This window comes from Pleurodeles waltl, chromosome 11 (assembly GCF_031143425.1).
Source record: "Pleurodeles waltl isolate 20211129_DDA chromosome 11, aPleWal1.hap1.20221129, whole genome shotgun sequence".
NCBI lineage: Eukaryota > Metazoa > Chordata > Amphibia > Caudata > Salamandridae > Pleurodeles > Pleurodeles waltl.
The window spans coordinates 144,988,753-145,009,993 of record NC_090450.1 but is presented as its reverse complement, the minus strand read 5'-3'; the positions used below and the strand labels follow the sequence as shown (position 1 = coordinate 145,009,993).

The 21,241-nt window shown below is 41.6% G+C and overlaps 1 protein-coding gene across 5 annotated transcripts in view; it reads right to left on the bottom strand.

Moving 5' to 3' along the window:
• The window catches only part of C11H3orf33 (chromosome 11 C3orf33 homolog), a 132,771-nt gene extending 112,115 nt beyond the window's left edge, over window positions 1-20,656 (bottom strand). For 4 of the 5 annotated variants that reach the window (XR_011199371.1, XM_069213307.1, XM_069213305.1 and 1 more), the window contains exons 1-2: window positions 20,528-20,656; window positions 6,864-6,923 (exon numbers count right to left, since the gene is read on the bottom strand). Coding sequence is in view for 4 of the 5 variants with exons in the window: in XM_069213307.1 (XP_069069408.1) it covers window positions 6,864-6,923; window positions 20,528-20,653 (186 nt within the window). In the remaining variant the exon portion in view is untranslated. The remainder of the gene's footprint in view (window positions 1-6,863; window positions 6,924-20,527) is intronic. The other variant, XM_069213304.1, reaches the window with a different exon arrangement.
• Window positions 20,657-21,241: the final 585 nt, after the last annotated feature.

Genomic DNA, 21,241 nt, shown 5'->3' with positions numbered 1-21,241 from the left:
AAGAAGCTAAATGGGCCACAGGTGGACTCAAGGAGCAGGGAATCAACGAGTTTGCAGAGACCCGGCCACCATTTTAGAGTCTCAGAAGGAAGAAGGAAATCCAATGTGACACACCATCATAGGTCAAATCACCGCAACGCCAATATTAGTACAGAAGCAGGCCCAATCAATAATGCAGGGGAATAAAGAGACAATCTGCCAATAATCCAGCCCCCGATACACCTCTGTAAAATAACTGTTGTCTAGAGATTTTCATTTATCATTTGTGCTTTTGCATCACTAGAGAAGTAATTTAGCTTGGGTAGACATTGCTGATCCGGGCCAAATATTCCTGGATGACATTTTGAAAAACGGCAGATGTGCTGCAGTGATGATTTAATATTTCGGGAACCATAAGACCTATATACTTCATTTTGGTGTCAAAACATAGCTTTTGGGGCTCAAGTAATCTTATAGAGACAGAAAATACCTCCTCAGAGCAACCATTCTGCCATGTTCCAAAATGGCAGCTATAATAGAGGAAGAAGAGACATATATAGAGATGAAACAAACAATAATGGTATTTAAACCTTTAATGTATACAAACAATTTGTATGGTCCGAATATGAAAAAAATGTTTATCACTCCTGTTTTAGACACATTTTCATAGTTCACTTCATTTATTTGTTTTGGCAATCTCTCGTGGTACATTTGCAAAATGTTGAACATTTGAGAAGAGCATATCAACAGGGACATAATTTTGAAGCATAGGTTTTGCATGTACATGTAAGGCCTGTGGGCTTTAGAAATGTCGTAGGTTTTAGCACCTCATCATTATCTTACCAACCAAATTCACATGGATCTTTCTCTACATATACATGATCCAAAACAGTTATACATTTTCTGATCAAGTAGAACGCTCTTTTAATGTGCTCACAAACAGAATATGACGTCAGTGGAATGTCACTTAGTGGGACTGATCTCTTGAACTCACTGTACCGATGTTCATCGAATGTGTGACAGTCCGAACTCGCTTTCCACACAAGCACAATGATTTTTCTACGTCTTCAAAGTCACATTCTTCTTCTGTCTCAGCAGTTAAAGCTCCGAGCTTAGCTCTAAATATGCTCATAGTGCCATCACCCATAAGAATATGTGCCTTGATAAGAACATTGTGCATTGCTGGGTCAGGTCTCTTGTACATAATATGAATCAGGACAAGTATCTTTTCTCGCCTGTTTCATAAAGTATCCATAACTCTGACAATCCTTGACGTATGAACACTGCAACAAATCTAAATAGCACAATAGTACCATGTCATTTGACAGTACAATGACTCAATTGGAACCATTTTGAACAGCCGACTCAACATATGGCACAACACGAAGGTCAGCTTCCTCCAATTTGCTGTTATGTTCTTGAACATAAAGGCCAGTACCTTTTGAATATATCTCTGTAGGCACCAACTCCTCATTGACAATCATTCCACTTGCAATCATTGGAAATTCAGTGTTCACTGAAGCATCAGCAATGTTTTTTACGAGTTAACATCTCCAAGTTCATCCAGTTCGATGTTGATGACCAGAGTGAGTCAAGTTGCGCAGGTATAGCTGTTGAATTTTTGATGCAGGCAAGGTCGAATTTTTTCACTTGTAGACAGATAACTATCAAATACAATGTGCAGTTCTTGCAAGGTACACACTGACTTTGCTATCTGCAGAACACTGAACAACCTCTCCGAAGTTTCCCATGAAATCGTGACCATTTGCAGCTGTCAAAGTCCACAACAACAGCAGTTTTCAATGAGGACACATTTCCTAACTGAAAATTTTCAGGTGAAAGTTGTTTTCCGAGCTCTTCTATAAGTTTGTGCTTCCCTGGTTTGGGTGCAGAATCACCATCAAATACTGCGTTTGTTGGAAGAACATCATGCGACAGAATGCCCTTGATAAATTCACCCCTTTCTTTTGCTATATCCATCTCTCTATGTGCTTGTGAAAGTTGTTTTTTGTAACCTTCTTTGAGGTGGCTGGTTGAACGAAACTCTTACTATGGCAATTAAAGTGTGGAAGTTTAGCTTTAGTGATTTTGTCAAACAGCTTTTTCTCATTCAATACAGATCTCTCCTGCTTCAGTTCTGCATATAGTTTCGATCCATGTTCCAGAACATCTAGTAGACGTGTCTTTATATCGTTATTCCCATACTGTTTGGTCACTAAGTTGTGTAGGTGCACAGGCTCAGTCAATTCAAAGAGGTTTCCTAGCTCCAGCAAGAAATGAAGGCTGTCAACATGTTTATTAAAACGTTCCCTCTCTTTCCCACAAGTTCGTGGTGAGGAACAGTTTCAAGATGGTCTATACATTTTTAATTTGTCATCTCTCTGAAAACATTGCAAATAGAAAGGACTTCATGGTAAACTAGCTGCCACTAAGCAACATATTCATTTTTATGTGTCTGACCAACAATTCCCTTGGAGCTTTTCTGTGATCTCTGGATCGTCCATTCCAGTTTTATATCTGGAGCTACAGCATTGAACCATCCCTCTCCGTCTTTCAGCACAAAATGTGTTTGGATGAATCTTCTGTAGAGATATGGTTTTTCCACTGCTAGCTTCTTCACTCTTTCCAAATACCAGAACTCATTTCTCAGTTAATTATGCAATTGATTTCACAAAACACAATAATCAGTGACTCCAAAAACTTCACGTGCAGCTCCCAATCACCTTCCTGATAAGCATGTAACAAGTCTTTTTACTAGAGCTATCAAGTGTAAAACATTTCCCCAGTACTTGCAATTCTTTGACAAACTCTACAAACTTGGTTTTCTGATTGTGAACTGAGTGCATTGAGCATTGCCTGGCTTTGCACTATGTCTTTTGAATATAGGTCACCTTGTGCTTTGTTCACTTCTGAGATAAGATATGCAAAACCTAATTTGTACTTATTACACAAAACATTCCAACCCAATGTTTCCATGGCCTCAGATATGATGAATATACCTTTTAACGAATTAACATAATGAGTTCCCCTCAATACTGACTGGACAGTTTTGCTTCCAAAGATTTCGTCCTCAATAAGTGCATCGACTATGCCACATCCACTAAGGCAACTTCCTACAAACCGCAACTTTTGTCATGTGTAAAACGCCGACCATTGGATAAAGATCATCAAATTCTACTGGATAAAAATTTCAGCTACCATATGGAAAACACCATCGCAGAACATTGGCAGGATAGACTGCCAAATAAACTGAGCGTGCACATTTTGGAAAACTTTTTGGCGCTCTATATACTGTTGCATAGTTTGGAACAGGAGATGGTATTACTGGTAAAAACCCAACCTTCTTCACTGGGACGGTATTCTGGGAGATCAGAGCATCAATTCCAGCCCACAGAGGAACTGGCTTTTCTTCATCCTTCAGGTTGCACCGAAAAGCAATATGATAAATTCAGTTAAATCAGCTTTGCGGACCGCAACATTAGGTAGAAGAAGATCCATGTCCTCAGCCACTTTGAAACTTATGGGTAGACTGGGACGTGTTGATGGCTTGTAGTGGTTTTGCACACGCTGGTAAGGCAGTTGGGTACAGTCTTGAAAAAGCACCACAGCATTATCATATGTGCTGGGTGTTCCAGACAATTTAACTTGTTGATATACCAATCCTATTCATTGAGGTGATTAGCTCTCTACTTTTGCACTTGTCATAGATTGCGGCTGCAGTCCTCATATGTAGCAGAGTTTTCTTTTTGCCTTGATGTAATTCATAAAACATTATTTTGAAAAGACAGTACATTTGCCCAGCATAAGCATGTCAGTTAATGGCACTGTCTTCCACTTATTCGCTTATATCTTCAAAGCCATCATCAGTGTTGTTGGCTTCTGTTCCGAACTTGAGAACTTTAGTTTGTAACAGTTTTGCTTTGCTGATATTAAACATTGATGTAAAAACATTTAAGACAACATCAGGCATTCTTGTTGACTCCCATGATTTGCAGAGCTCTGGGGCATCACAAAATTTGTTATTAAGTCCAAAATCTATATCTTTCAGGAGGTTTTTTAAAATGGTTCCCACTAATTTTAAAGCATCCTGTGATCTTATTTTGGCAGCAAGAACTTCAGGAGTAAAATCAGTTGATAACACCATAAGTGGCTCATTCTTTTTGTCAGACTGACCAAAACAAATTCTGTCATTGTACAGTCTCACCAGAAAAATCTTAATTTCATTGTTATAGATCAATACAGTTTCATCAATATTGACCATTATTTCTCTGATCTCACTGAGTGTGAACCCGTAGCCAGTATTCAAGAGTGGCTTTAAAACTTAATTTGCCTTTTCAAAGAGTGCAAACTTAACTGAAGGCAGGCTGTTACGTTGCTGCTTGGAGCTCATTGTATATTCATATTTTCTAATGTATGCATGCATGCATGCAGTTCGGGTGGGCATACAAATCCACTGCAAATACATTGACCTCACTGTTTAGATCCGCTACTCGGCTGAAAATGTCATCTTGGAAGAAACTAGCTGCAGATAAAAAACATGTTTGCCCTTTGAGACTCACATACTCTGTACTTTGTTCTTTTGTCAATCCCTTGAGCCCTTGTTCTGGCTAAACCACAGACAATACATTGAAGATCCTCTGCTTTCTGATCAGTTGTTGGAGGTGGACGAAGGGGAAGCCATCGATCTTCTAAGCGGATGGGCATTGCGTTTGGTTGTTGTCTCTTTCTCAGAAGACTCAGATTCTTGTTGTGATTCACTGGCTTCTGCTTTTTTTGACAATTTCTTTCCAGGCTTTTTTCCATTGTATACAACTTGAAGTACTTGTTTTTACAATGATAAATTATTTGATCCTCTTCACCCATCAGTTTCAATCTTTTATGAACTTCGTCTCACCATATTTCTGTAGTATCCCGCACTCTGTTCAGTCCAGCCGTAGTAGGTGTTAAGCTTTTCTAGCTAGTTTGGCATATGACATTTTTCTTTGTTCAAGGAGTCCGCAGATTTTGTAGTTAGCAACACTCCGTCAGAAGGTAAAGATCCTCTGCTACCACCTGCTTCGCTGAGGTTTACAAATTTGAATCAACTGAAAACCTGAAACAAAAACAATATTAAAATAAATTACCAATATGAAGACTACAACCCATCTTTATAGAGCTGCCATTTTGGAAAATGGCGGTACCAAACATAGAGCAGTTATTTTCTGTCTCTATAAGACTACATGATCCCCAAAACCTATGTTTGACACCAAAATGAAGTATATAAGACAATGATAAATGGCAAAACTTTCTGCAACTATAGAAGGCAGGGGACAAAGGTCCTTTTGCACTGAGGTAAAATAAAACTGGAAGTATGCAAGTCCACAGCTGACTGTACTTACTATTGTATCCCTCTATTTTTTTCTCCGTATATGTAATTTTTCTGGCTAGTTTTAGGAGCCCCTAATTAAAGGACCTCAATAACTACAAATATGGCACTTACCTTGGGGCACCTTGGTTTCCCCTAAGATAGGTATCGCCAAAATTGGTTTCTGTAACCCTCCATGTGTACACATCCTTGGCTGCTTGACCTGAGACAATGATCTTCAAAATGTGTGGGAGGGGGTGGGGGTAGTAGACTCCTGACATGACCAAAGGCTTTAGTAAATATTTATGAATAGTTGTTTGCCAGAGTACTTGATAAAATGTCACTTCAAAAGGGAAACTGGACATAAGTAATTTGAATTGCAATGTCGGCAATCATTGTGTGATTTTGGTGAACATCTTTACTACACTAGTCATTATGGTTACTTATAGAATGCCAATTTGCATTGGAGTGCAAATGCTGTGTGCAAGATGGAGGATGGACAACACCACAGGAACGCCAAATATATATGGTATTGTCTGAATGAGTTACATAATATTTTCTGTCACTGCTGTCTACTTACCTCACAACTCCTCTGAGAAGTGCAAGGCTGGGCCACACGCCGTCCCACCTTGTTAGTTACTGTGTTCATAAAAGCTATCCATATGAAATCGCTAGTGCTCAGTTGACTTGATGTTGTTGGGCTAACCTGGAAGCACATCAGAAATCTATAGAGGTGGGAGGTGCCTTAAAAATGGTATTACTCATTCATTCATTCAGGTCCTGTTGCATTCCTTCTCTGTTTGTTTTTTGAACATCATTACTTACTCTATGCTGACCAAATGGTGACAATTGAGACCCTGCATGACTGTAGCCTCTAATTTTCTTTTTTTAGCTTCCTGTTCTCAAACAGACAAATCAATCCTGTCTTCTGTGAAAGCTTCAGAACGTTTGGCCTTGTGGAGACAGAATGCTATTTGGGTATGTGACAATCCTAAGGTATCAAGGCAACCTCAAGAGAGCTGGTGTAACCTGACCCCCCCACAAAACTAAAGAGACACCGGTGGCCCATAAACAGCTCTGTTCCTCAAAATGAGGGTATCTGTTATTTTGGACAGGACTCCAGAAAAATCTAATTTGCTGCTTGAGTGTAGGCTATCTAAATGCGTCTTCATATCCACATTCAATTCTCTCAAAATGAAGTGAATGATGGCATAAGATGCCCTAAAGTGCTATTACTTAGCAATTGGCCTAATGTGAATGAACATTTTCAATGGATGAGGCAGAGCTTAGGTGGAGAAGCAGGTTTGATAGGAGGAATGGCTGTGGGTTATATTTGTGTTTGAAGATGAACTTCCTCTGCCACTCAATTAACGGATTGCTTTTAAATGTATGTAAGTCATTAACTTTGAGCAAAAAAGGTTATCACAAAGTGTCCTTACACAGATCATTCACTGTCATACTACCGGACAGCTGTGAAGGGCAAAATTTCAGTTACATTCCGCAAGCTCAATAAGTAATTCATACATTTATTAGAACTCACCAGCTTAATACTCCTAGCGAATAAAATCATTCCTGCCACCGCCATTCCAGTGCTGATGTTCTGTAAAAGTTAAAGGCAAATGTATATACATTAATAATTAATAATTAACTACTAATTCATTTTAAGGTACTGAAGCCCTTACCCCATACCCTTGGTATTAAAGGAAAATACATTAATTGTGCATACGATTTTGCAAACATATAGCAAGGTTATTAATGGAATTTTCAATTTGAAAAGTAATCCCACATGAAGTGCATTATGTGAGACGACTTTGCAAGTAACTGATATTTCATGTCTGCCACATAATCTGCCACCACAGACAGGACTACCAATTAATACTAAGTGCTGCCTCAACACTGCTCATGTAAACAAAAGTTGGTAGAATAATGAGCTGCACCAGATTGGAATATTAAAAATGGCAATACTCATATTTCTTCCATTCTTCAAGTCTGGTTGAATATAAAAGGAAACCCAAAACGAATAGCTCATCGGCCCACTAAAAGCCCATTGCACTATCCTCTTAAACTCGGTGTGAAGTGCAGAACATTCTTGGTTTCTTCAAATCTCATGGGCCCGATTAATGGCAAAATCAGGATACAACTGTAAGGACATCAATCACTTCTATTAATTTAAAAGTCCATCCCCGCTTAAGACAACATATTTTAGAAATTCACAAAATTATAAATATTATAAAAATGTTATTATAAAAGCTCACAAGACCATACTAGAGGGCGAAAGGACTACTTAGGGAGTAGATTTGGATAGGCACACAAAGTGACCAGAAGAACTACAGATGTGCTTAAGCAGGCCCCTGCAAAGTTCCACCAAGGTGTCATGAAATGGGCCAGGCTTCACAAATATCTTGAGAAAAGAATAGAACAGAGGCCCACTAATCAACCATTCTACCAGGCACCATTCTGAGAGACCTAAAACCTCACACGATCAAACTAAGAAGGTGAAAGAAAAAGCACAAACAAGTATGTTTTGGGCACTACCGTTTCAAAGCTAAGATTCTTTGACCTGAGTAGTGAATTAAATAAATAAAAAGAACCTAGAAAATCCAGAGTTCCCCCATGAAGACCAAAGGTAATGCACATCTTAATCAGTTTAAGGGAAGTAGCCAGATATCTATACAACTGACTATCCTCCGGAAAAAGAGATAAATTTCACATGGCCAACGATCTGTTCTAACACCAGAGGAAAACTGAAGAGCTAATTAGAAAAAAGTGTACATCCATGAGGATATTATGTAAAAAAACATTTGTAACTACCAAAATCAATGTTGTTGAATTTTTGGTGTGCTCAGATACATTGTCATCAGAGAGGCTGTGCCACTCTGTAAGATTTTTTGTAATAGGCTTCAGACTTGCTTGTATGGGGCAAGTCCTGGCAAGTTAGGCATGTGGTACCACCCTTATAGTAGTCAATCAACACTGCTATTATTTAACTCCCAGGGAGCATATCGCTGACATTGTTGCCATTGAAAGTCCTTTTTGGTATGTTCAGCCAGGAAAGTAATCTCTGAATTCCTCACCCCATAAAAAGTATACACTTACACAAAAACTCTCATAATAAAGAGTTGGGCTCACTTAAAGAACAGTTACTTTATGAAAGAGCCCACAAATATCTTAGTGTCAAGCCTTGTTGCCATGTTCTCTGTATGTAAAATTGGGATCAAAGGGCATAGTTTACCAAGGTGTTCTGTGGTCCAGCAGAAATATTCGCCAGATTGTTTGCCTGCCCTGTGCCGAACTGTGGATTTTCCCTTTGGAGCCGCCTGATCAAACAGGGGTTACGCAGACCAGGACGCTTGTGTTAAACCGATCACGGCAACATAGTTGACGCGCTTATGATTATGATTTGCAGCAACACATGCACTACTTCTCCACCTGCCGCCATTGAAGGTGAGTCACGGATAACGCCACCAGCCACAGACAAAGAAAGGTTGCCACTAGGAGCTGAGCTGCAGATAACCCAATTCAATGATGTGTGCTCTTTGGAGCACATGGGGGGATGAAAACGAGCTGCACTACATTGCTGCCCGGAAATCAGGAGCCCGATACTACTCACTGAACTTCCAAAGCTGGGATATCATTACTGGGTGACTAGAGGTCATAAAGATCGCAGTGGACCACACCACCACAGTGCACTTACTGGAGTGATTGGTGGACTACAAACTCTACACGTACTTACACTACCTAGACCCCCTGGGCGTCATAGAGTGGCACATGCTAATGTCGCGTGTAGGCTCGTGGCTCACACACACCCCTGACAGGTTGTCGATAAGGAAAACAGTGAGAGCATCCTGCTGAGGGCTGACCTACACAAGCACCACATCTCCTGATCTTATATTATATACCTGAGCAGATACATATTATTGAGGGTTGCTCATTCTACTTGACATGATTCCTTTGGGAACTGGCTGCCTTGTACTCAGTTATAGAGGTGAGACCACTGCCACTGCTAAACAGGGGACTCACTGCACCACCAAGATGGGGCACAATGATCTTAAGCGGAAACAACTTATCTTCATGGCCTCGAAGACCCCACATTGCCAATCCTCACCTCCCAGATGCGGGACGCCCCCGGAGAATGGCACTGCTGACCCGCTACTCGACAGAAGGGCTGCCATTGTGGCCGAAGTACGCTGCAGCTTTGGGTGATTAACTCCAGATTTGATGCCTTATCCCTGCGCTTTGACGTATGCCTAAGCGGGTTGACAGACATGCTGCCAGACTAGATGGAGCTGAACGTAGGATATCTGAGGATAGTAACACAGACATGCTGAAACGCCTATAATGTGTTGAACACATTTTGAAGACCACAACTTCTAACAATAAGGATTTGGAGGCAAGATCTCGCTGAAACAATATTCGCATAACTGGAATAGCAGAAACTACAAATACTGGCCGCATTGATACCTTTATAAAGAATCTGCTAACAGACCTCTTTGTTAGATCCTGCCCAACTGACACTTTCGTGGTTGAGAAAACACCAAGGACACTAGGCTAGCATCCCGCCGCAGGGGCACTAACGCGTACGATTATTGGTAGGCTGTTACATTTTTGAGACCCGGACACGTCCGGCACCTTGCCCGTAAAAAAACATCCTTGCAATATCAGGGCAGTATGGTGTTCATATTTCCAGACTTCACCCCACTAGTGCAGGAAGCCAGATGCAAATTTGCATATTTCAAATGCACTCTACAAAAGCAAGGTCTCGAGTATAGGATGCTCTACCTAGCACACTTACAAGTCGAGATGGACAGGAAAACCTATGTATTCAACATTCCCACACACGCAGTGCAATTTGCAAGCAGCACAGGATTGGTTGAGCTTCCACTGGAGGTACAATGGCACCCAACTCTCCTGATGCCAGTGTCCACGCCACCCAACCTTCTAACACGCCTTTATAATTTTGGGACCTCAAGTCAGGGCAACTCCTGTCATCCCCTGATATTCGGTGCCCTGTGTCACGTGGATCTCGCCCAATCCCTAGTGGCCCAAGTTATGCGGGAGCCCACCTCATTTGGTCAACTTTAGCCCGATGGGCTTATATAATGCTTATTCTTTACTATTCATGAGGGGTGTGCTCCAAAGAGCATTATCACCCCCGAGGTGTACACCAATTGGTTATGCTGTTAATTACGTTTTGCTATTTGGGGTTTCTCTGGCCCTTGATGTTGCCAGGGTGGGAGGGGGATGGGTATATTTTGTTCTATGGTTTTGTTACTTGAAACCACAAAGTTGTTACACAATATGACACACTAGAGCCCTACTCAGTTGCACACACTCCCTGTTTCATTTATAGCCATGACTACCCACTTGAATAGAGACCGTGTACTAACAGTACCCTGCATAACATGTGATATCAGAGGTCTCAATAACCAGAGAAAAGGAAAACAGGTCCTCATATATTTCAATCACCAGGGGTCAAACGGCATTTCTCCAACAGACTAATCTATCCCCGCGCACAGAAGGCAGATTTGCAAACACATAGGGTACCCAATGCTATTTTTCCTACTACAGCTCCTACTCTAGAGGAGTCTGTACCCTCATACACAAGTGTCCCCTTCACACCTGTTGTGAGCATCACAGATCCTGAAGTAAAGGTACGTGCTGGTGTCGGGCAAGCTGGCAAGCAAGGTTATACTCCTCATTAATGTCTATGCACCAAACACTGAGACAGCAGAGTTCTATGCCGACCTTTTAAGTCAAATTGATCGAAACCAAGTGGATCGCATTGAAAAGGGAGGTGATTTTAACATTACCAGTTAGCCCGCTCTCAACTCAACAGACTTAACCGCAGTTACCAAGCCACACTCACTTCAAGCCCTACTGCACATTCTGCACATATTTCTTCTTACTGACGCCTGGCGATACAAGCACCCCCACGAAAGGGACTATACTTTTTCTTCGGCCCCACATAATACTTGGACTTGTGTTGATCAATGGTTTCTATCACAAAATGCACTGTTATGGGTAACAGACATATCTCACCTACTGCGCATGTTATCAGACCAAGCCCCTGTGCTGGCAACATTACATGTGCCTAGTCCCAGTTCCCTACGTAGGCACTGGCGCTTGCCGGAGAAAGCACTTCAAGACATGGCTTTTAGAACAGAAATTCGAGACACTATTACAGAATATTTTACCATGAACAAAAGGGCTCTGTAGACACAATCAACACTACGGGAGAAACTATATATATGTGGTACCTGCATTGCCAAACATGCTGGGGTCCTCTGAAGCATTCGAAAGGACATCGCTAAAGTCGAAGAAAGGCCCCCGGAGCTAGATCAGGTCAATATATCTGCAGCGAGCACTGGTCCCCTGGGTGCTCGGTCAGCCCTTAAGCAGGAGTTTGGAATCCTGGCTGCACAAGAAGTTTTGTATCTGGGGAAATATGCCAGAGTAGGGAGGTATGGCAAAGGTGAGATACCAGGCCACACCTTTATCTGCCTACTCCGGCCCCCCATCACACTAATAATGTGACCAGCTTGCAACGCCCAGATGCCACGGTTACCATAGACGGGGCCACTATCATGGCAGACTTCACAGCTTACTACCAGAACCCCTACTCCACAACCATAGCTGGCTGAGATAGCCATGGTGTGGCCTGAACCCGGACAGCAGCATTTTCTCACTGTGCCTATTACCTGTGAAGAAATAATACAAGCCATTGATGCACTGAGCGGCTCTAAAGCTCCCGGGATGGATGGATTCACAGAAGACTTTCATAAAGCATATCAAACAATTCCAGTCTCACATTTACTGGAAGTTTATGATGAGTCTCTTGAATTTGGCACACTCCCACCTTCGGGTAGCAATGATTACTCTACTGCTTAAATCTAACAACCTCCTCAATTATGTAGCTCTTACAGATCTCCATCTCTTTTAAACCACGATAATAAAATTCAAGCTAAAGTACTGGCCACTCATCTTTCTTTATTAATGGATCAAATAGTCTCCACTATGCAGTCTGGTTTTATTCCTCACCGCTCTACATCTATTAATCTTAGAACACTTTTCAAGGTCATTAACTAGATTTCACCTACCACTTCGACAGCAGTAGCTCTACTGGACTTCCTCCATGCAGCACCGTTGAAGATTGGTATCCTCAAGGGATTTTGTGCATTATCAAGTTATTATACAAAGACACGGTGGCTCGACTGCAATTAAACAATGCCCTCCCTGCACCTTTTATTTAACCATGGGCACTCTGCAAGGTTGCCCGCTTTCTCATCTACTATTCACTTTCCCCATGGAACGTTACTGGCATCTCTTTATGCGGATGACATTTTGTTATTTGCCCGCGATACAGCCATTAACCTTTCCCCTATTATACTCGGTACAGTACAGCGCTTTGGGAGTATTCTCCGGTCTCTGAGTCAACTAGAGTAAATCTGACTTATTCCCACTTACAAATGCCACTACATCCTGCACTTTGAAATTTCCCTTGCAATGGTGTATGGCATACACTAAATACCTGGGCATACACACAGGGACCACTCGGAGGTGATCCAACGTAACTAACAGGTGGATTTTCTCCATCTTTCCTGGTACTGTGAGATGACTGTCTCCTATTGGAGGGAGACCTTTGCTTTAGTGTCTCTTATGATTGGCCAACTACTTGCCCCAGACCCCCTGAAGGCCCTACTGGGTATTGTTAAACCATAGCCTCGCAGTCTACGACACTACACTGCTATTTCACTACTTCTAGCTAGGCAAAAAATTCTGTAGCACTGGGGCAGTTGCAACCCTCCCCCCCACCCCCCTCCCATGGTATCAGCTTGGCTGAAGGATTTGATATATTGTGATACCACCTCAGAACTATACGCCTCCAAAGAACCACCTGGCTCCAGATTCAAAGACATTTGGCAACCACTGCAAGACTATTTATTACACTATAAAGCAGCAGAGCAACACGAGATGAACTGACTGCTGAAATACTCTATTTATCTTTGTCTTTGCTTTGAATGATTCCCAATGGACTCATACTGCATATTCCCCTCATGATGTATTACTTTTACTGACATGATATAACTTCTAGAACTGATTTCTGAAAATAATATGCTTCCCCATGCTCTTTCTTCCCTTTTTTTGTCTTTTATTGCTTTCCGCCTCTCATTACATTCGATTCGTGGCTTATTTTGATTAGTGCATGATGCAGAGCACCTTTTTTCTGATTGTTTTTAGTGGCTTCTTATATGTTGTTAAAAAAACTGATAAAGTTTTAAAAAAACAAAATCTGTTAACAGTGTCGCACAAAGTTATCACATCACATTGATGATAGCTTTCTTTAACAAACAGCATATAAAAACTCAGGGCGTGATTACAACTTTGGAGGAGGGTGTTAATCCGTCCCAAATGTGACGGATATCCTGCCCATCGTATTACGAGTTCCATAGGATATAATGGACTCGTAATACGGCGGTGGTATATCCGTCACATTTGGGACGGATTAACACCCTCCTCCAAAGTTGTAATCAGGCACTCAGTGCTGACCACAATTATTACATTCACTTTAATTACAGTACAACTCAGAAGAAACATTGAGATTTATTTGCTACAAACAACTCTTCACTTTTGATGTAGCCCAGATGTGCAACTAGGCAGTGTGCCGGTATCCACTGTCTGGGTTTCTGATTCTTGTCCCAAGCCTTTTTCCCTGGGTCTAAAGGCTAACCTACACTGTAACAGTGTAAGGTTGGTTCTGGGATTGATAAAGTGAGGAAAATACCATCACTCCTGATTGATCTGGATTGCAAGGTTAGATAGTCTTGACAAAATCATGTAACCTTGCCATGTAATGTATTGACCTCCAGGTTGGCGGGCTTGCATACCGAAAATCCTGTGGAATGTGACACTGAGCTTACACAAGTGTGTGCAGGTAGGGCAGCACATGTGAGGACAAAGTCAGCATGTCACTGGCCTTAAGCTACTCCACTTCGCAAAATTACAGCACTTACTTTTAACCTCTTGGAAGTCGCAGAAATCTAACTCCAGCAGGAGCAACTCAGACTTTGATTCTTTTAATGTCAATAAACTGAAATTGGCCGTAGTTCCACCTCTTATTGTGAGGATGCTTAGAAACAGCAACGATAGGGCTACAACCAAGATGGGAGCTGGGGAACATTGGCTCTTTTGAGCTCTGTGGACTGTGTTCTGCCAGTGCTGACTCAACTGCTCTTGGGAGTTTCTAGTAACTGGAGAAGTAGAAAGAGGGCAGGTAGCAGCCTCAGTACAAAAGAAGAGCAATTGGGGAGACACAGTTGTTATGGCCTTGTTATATGAGGGACCGACTTGCTGGGCAGCACAGAGGTCTGTCCCCACATGGCAGACCATTTCAGGCAAACCATTATGCTGGTTAAAGGTTGGGGGAAGTTTGAGGTTCTTCATCCACAATTGAGAGAAAATTACAGTAGATACTTGGGTTTTAGAAACCGTCACTGGTTTCAGAATAGAGTTCTGGGAGACATTACTACAGGTCAGGCAGCCAAAGGAATTGGCCTTAGATACAGAGAAGATGACTCTGATAGACACACAGGTGACCTAAATGCTAGAGAAAGGGGCTTTGATTCATGTTCCAGACCCAGGAAGATCAGGAGGCTTTTAGAGTACAGTTTTTCTAGTAAAGAACAAGGACAAAGGTGGGTGTACATTTAAGGGATTTGAACAAATTTCTGGTCTACAGGTACTTCAAAATGGAAGGGTTCCATCGTTTAAGAGACATTTTGCAAACAAACAATTGGTTAGTGAAGTTAGATCTGAAGGATGCATACTTGACGATACCCATGGATGGGGACAGTGAGAGATTTCTAAACTGAAGTTGGAGGGGTGATCTCTGCCAGTTCCTCTGCCTCCCTGTCCTCAGCTCTGTGGCATTTCACCAAGGTGTTGCTTCCAGCGGTAGCCTTTCTCAGAGAGAGGAGTGTCCAGTTAATAATTTCCTTGAACAATATTTTGCTCTTGTTCCATGATAGGCAAGAACTTCTAGAACACTTGACAGGGACGATCAAACTTTTGCAGAGTTTGGATTTCATAGTGAATGCAGAAAAGTTTGTCATGGTCCCCACTAAGAATCTAGAATTCTTGGGTTGTCAGGTAGATACTCTATAGTCCTAATTGTTTCTCCCACAGAAGAAGGTGACAAAGATTTTAAAAAAGGTGGTAAGGGCAGTTTTGTCAAAGGAGGTGATCTTCTTAAGGGATCTTGCACAAGTTTTGGGGCTTTTGTCATTGTCCATGCAGGCCATTTCTCTAGGTCCCTTACATTACAGAGGTCTTGCGGGGCTGAAAGCTAGGGGCCTGATGAAAGGCTTGTGTTATGGGAACTCTCTTCCCCTATCAACAGATGCTTGGGACGATCTGGAGAGGCGGCTGAAGAATCTTTGGGAATGTTCCTGACCCGGTCTTGGAATCGGATGCCTGCAAATTAGGTTGGGAAGTATGTTTGAACATTTAGAAACAGGTGGAAGATGGTCCAAGGAGGAACAGTTACTTCATTTAAATTGCTTAGAAATGTTGGCAGGGCTGAATGCCCTGAGTTTAGAGGAGTTGTTGGCGAACACTGTTACGCTGAATCGTTTAGACGATTTTACAGCAGTTTCCTATACCAACCGCTTGGGCGGTTTGAGGTCGAAAGCCCTGAGGACCTGACGAAATGAATTTGGTATTTTTGTTGGAATCACAAGATTGTGTTGAGAGCAGAATTTATTCCAGGTCTTCAGAACGTAAGAGCAGGTTAGAATTCCAGATACCTCAGGAATTTCAGAGATAGTAAACTGAAACCAGGAGTTTTCAGATCCAGGGAGTTTGGGGTCCGGTTCAAGTATACTTGTTTGAGAGGGCTGACTTACAGGTTCCCAGGTACTTCAGTTGGAGGCGGGTTCCGGAGGTGATGGCAGTGGACACCTTTCTGCAGGATTGAGAAAGGAAGGAAGGTTATCCCTTTTTCTCCTTTCTCCATGATTCAGAGAGTACTGATGAAATTAAGGTTGGAAGGTTACAGCATTATTTTGGTGATCCCATTTTGGAAGTCACAAGTTTGGTTTCCAGGGGTGATTTAGCTCGCAGTGGCTATACCCTTGTTGGTCAAGATGTTTTTGGGTCTTCTGAGGGATTCAGAGGGAGAAGAGCATCCTTTGGTACTAGAAACGAAAATTAATCTTCTTGTTTGGAACATTTCATGAGTACGAGCAGATATTCAGGCCTTTCAGGTGAAGCTAAAGGTCTATTGGATGAATCTTGGACCCGGAGAACTAGGAAGAGGTTAAAGGGTGTTTGGAAGAAGTAGTGTAGTTGGTACCTGGAAAGGGGATTGGATCTCCTGGAAGCTCTTGTACCTGAGGCAGCCAATTACTTAGTGGTTTTGTACAACTGAGGACTCTCATATATGACTAGTAACTGTTATAAGTCAGCTATTTCTGCTAGTTTTACCATAATCAATAATTTTGCAATTGGGTGTGACCCTCTAACAAGAAGAGTGAAAAGGTGTGTCAGACTAGAGAGACCTCCTAAGACTCGCTATGAGTCTCTTTGAGACGTTAGTTCAATTTTCAAGTTATTTACTTCTTGGCCAAGTAATAACTACTTTTCTCTTAAAAAGAGTTCCCTGAAGCTAGCCACTTTGCTTTGCTTGATTTCATTCAGAAGGGTTTCTAATGTTTAAGCGTTCCAAATCTCAAACAGATTTTATTCTCCTGAAGGGGTACACACTGACATTTGGAAAAGAACAAAAACGATGTCTGATTCAATTTTCTACCCCTTTTTCATGAATGTGAAAAGCTACGTGTGGTGAATTGTACGAGAGCCTATGAGAACAAGATTTTGGAGTTTAGAGCACATGGTGAAGAACATTTGTTGTGGTCTTATATTAGACCCTTTAAATCAGTATTTACAGCTATGTTAGCTAAATGGGGACGGTGAGGTATGCGTGAAGCAGGTGGGGTTCTTTCCAGGTTTGGTGCCCATTCTTCCAAAGGCCTCATGGCTAGTAAGGGTTTCTGCTCAGGTGGCTCATTACCTGAGATTCTGAAAGCAGCAGACTGGTTCAATGCAAATACTTTTGCAAAGTTCTGCTTAAGACCTTTGGAGCATGTAAGCTGTGTGACGCTGGATGGCTTTAAACATGCAAAATGGTAGCCTCCGGTATTGTAATGGAAAGAGAATCTTAATTTCATTAAATACAATGGAACCTAATATTATCTCACCCTGTAAGGAGTAGATGGAGGAAGGAAGTAAAAAAAAAAAAAAAAAAAGTGAAAATGACGTGTAAGGGTTAAGGAATATAATAATAGGATTAAAATGTTTGGTTACTGGAATCCATCAGGATGTTTTTTTTTTTAATGCATTAAATGTTCATAGATTAATTCGGAGTTTTTGTAATTCCAGACAATTCATCATAAAGTTTGTCAGAAGAAGATGTATCCTGTTTCATTGCAGCCTAAAATAAGAGGACTACTGTGTGCTCTGGATGCTTATATGTATTAAACATTCTAATGCTTTATAATGTTTTACTGTTCTTTAAAGGGCTGCATGTTGGGGTAGCAATAAAAGGTTATTGCATAACATTAGCCTCTGTTGTCTTTAATTAAATCAAGATTCTCTTTGCATGTTAATAAGAGCATCGCCATGGTTAGCGACTCTGGATTTACCAACAGAAAGCTTCAGTCTGTCAAGTGGGAGCTGTGCCAGTCACTCAACTGTGACTGTTTGCAAGACTGATGGGTCTCCAGTCATCTTCTATTCAGTCAGTATTCATCCCTCTCAACTACTGTGCACGAGAGGGACTAAACATTTCTAGCCTCTAGAGGACTTATAGTATCGGACATGATTGATCCGTCATAACAAACCAGACAAACTTCAATGGTGGCTTCAAACATGGAGGCACGGAACAACAGAACAGCTTTTAGGAGATTGTCAAATGTGACTATCCAGTGCGCCGTCAACAAGACAGGCAGGTGGGGCATATGAAATCTCTCTTTCCAGGGGGGCACTTAGTTTAACCACAAAAGGCAGCTTCACAAACTGCTAGCAGGATCATTTGTGCTGAAGTGCTGCATAAAGGACAAAACAGAATGCTATGTTATACTGAAGTTGAACCATATTTCAGACGGCCATTATATCAACAGGCTAGGCCATACCAAGTACAAGATTCTCACAATAAGGCCTAGAACTCAATGTGTCAGTGGCAGCATACTACCTAGACGATAAATCCAATGCTTTTGTAGACTGGATGTCCTGACATCTGGTACATCGGTTCCCAACCTGAGGTCTGTGACACATTCCCAGGGGTCTGCAGGCCTGGGACGGCAGGAAGGCCCTTCTCAAGCTGGGGGTTCTGACAGAAAAGTGTGTGTTTTTATATTTATTATTTCCTTTGTGCAGCAGTTTTAAAAGCACTGCAAAGCCATGTTAGTGCAAAAATAAAAGCAACAACATAACTCTGGTGATTAATGTACCTGCTGGAGAGAGATGGGCATTTTGTCTAGTGGCAGTTTTGACTTGTCTAAGGTAGCACAAATGGTTAATATGACTGCTACAAAGAACATGTGCCATGCAAAGAAGAGTATTTTATGTGCATATCACAGTGGGTTACTGCTTTTGCTACAGATTCTTTTGTTACTGAGCAGTTCATAAGTTACAACCTTAATCTAGCACAGTGGGCTATAAACTGCCAGCACAGAGCTGCAGGCAAACTGATTAGCACAAACTAGAAAGTTATGGTGTTCTTCCCAGTGTTTCATTTCCCTTATGCTGCTAAAAAGGTTTGCTTGCGTAGAAATACATTCTATTATTAAAAGTCCAGTCTAATCACTGTTCCAAGTCAGGATTGTTTGCTTCTCCAGACCACGTACTCTTAGAAAATGCCTACCAGTGTGGATGACAGGTGAATCCTACACCTTGTAGTCGCTGTTAAGTGCTCCCAAACTGGTCTGAGAGGTGCTATAAAACAAATTAATTACATGTGACAGAGAAGTTATGGAGAGGAGAGAGGCCCTTGTGATTTATATGAAAAAGTTTTCTCCGCTCTTATTTGCCTAAAAAATAAAAACAGATCACTTCATAAATGTAGAATCTGACCCGAGTATTTAATTTTCCTAAATGAAAACAAACATTGAAAAGTTAGTCACTGAGGTGCAGTGCCAACCTTCCCATTAAAATGTTTCGATTTTTGCTTATTTTTTCAATATAAAATAATCATATCTTTAGTAATTTGAGTATTTGTTATATGTGTACTTGTTCGTGTATTTTTTGTGAATTAAATTAATTTTTTAAACTTAAATCCTACAAATTGCTTTGGGGTCCCTGGCTTCAGTAATGATTCAGTGTGGGTTCTCAGTAGTCAAAACGTAGGAAACCATTGATCTAGTGGATTCCTGAGATGGAGGCTGGATGAGCAGATTTTCCAATAACTCTTGCGCTTGAGGGGCCTGTGGCAAATGGATCTTTTCACGTCCAGCCCAGAGGTGAAAACTACGGACTTCTTTCTTCTAAACTGGCAATCGGGTTTTATTTTGTGCCTTGTCTCCCTATGATGCTGTTCCAGCAATCAGGAAGCAGTGGGGATGGGGACAGAAGGCAATAATGGCATGATCGCTCACATATGTCCACAACTGTACTGCGGTGTATCTTACCTGGTTTTATTTAATTTAGCCACCATTGCGTCTGTGACTGCAATACTACCAATCACCAACAAAAAGATGTCAGGAATTTAAGCTTTGAAACGTTGCCTTTTTAAATGGAAGGGGGGGAATCTACCCTGCACAGCCTGCCTAATAAACATGGAAAGCTGATCGCTCCCCACGGAGATTTCAAAGTGCAAAGAGTCCATAAAGAACACAAATGCTAGTGTTTTAGGGAAAAATGAGACACACAAAGCAGTGACGTTGATAAGGAGTCATTGACGCAATGCAAGCAAAGAAAATGAGCCCCATAACCCTGGCTGAACAGGGGATAGCTGTAACTGAAGTTGCGGGTATCCCGGTGACGCCAGACCAAAGTTACCTGCCTTCCTGCCAGCACTAGACGCCTTTAAAAGCACTAGGAGACCTTCTCTTCCACTTGTGCTCCACTACCAACAAGTGGAGTGGGACTTTAGGCGAGTGAACACGGGACTGTCTACTAGCTGTCTCTCTGCCTACAGAGTGTTCAAGTTACCCGAATTAGACGCAAATGTTCATCCGCCCACTCGGACACCTTCGCGATAGCACTAGCAGCATTGCCGTCTGCCTTGGCCATTCTGGCGCTGGTCGATAAACAAAACCACGTGACACGATTACGCATGTAGAGACAAGCTAACATCCCACTGCCTTGTCCCTCGTCGAATTGAAAACACTGAAATGAAAAAAAGCCGTTGAGGTGAAGAGAGGACTGTATTTTTTCCTCTGCCAGCTTTTTATTTAGTCATTTTGTGAACAGGACTACAACTGTAGCATGCAAATTATTTTAAAAATGAAACAAATCATTCTTCAGTAAGTCGATTTTTTCCCCCAAAAAGTTTCCTTCATATATTTTCATAGGTGTATGTTTGCAAATTCTATTAAAATATTATTAGAAAGTGATAGCATTTAAAGGGAAGTTTTCACTCTTCTCATTGTATTCTTTATTAATAAATAGTTTTATTGTGATTTGCCGATAATTTTTGTTAAAGTTACATTTCTAAGATGGCCGTCAACGCAACCTCTTTAGCTGAGCTCCCCCGCCCCCTCTCTGTTTAAAAGTGTAGCCGCCATCTTCGAGCGGGAACACTTAAAGTTTACGTTAAAAAAAAACAAGCACTGGCAAAGCCAGTAGGTAAAAAAATGCAAGAGCAATTGGCTTTGCCTGTGTGTTTAGCCATGTTGTACACCACCAGCCTGACTGCTGTCAGCA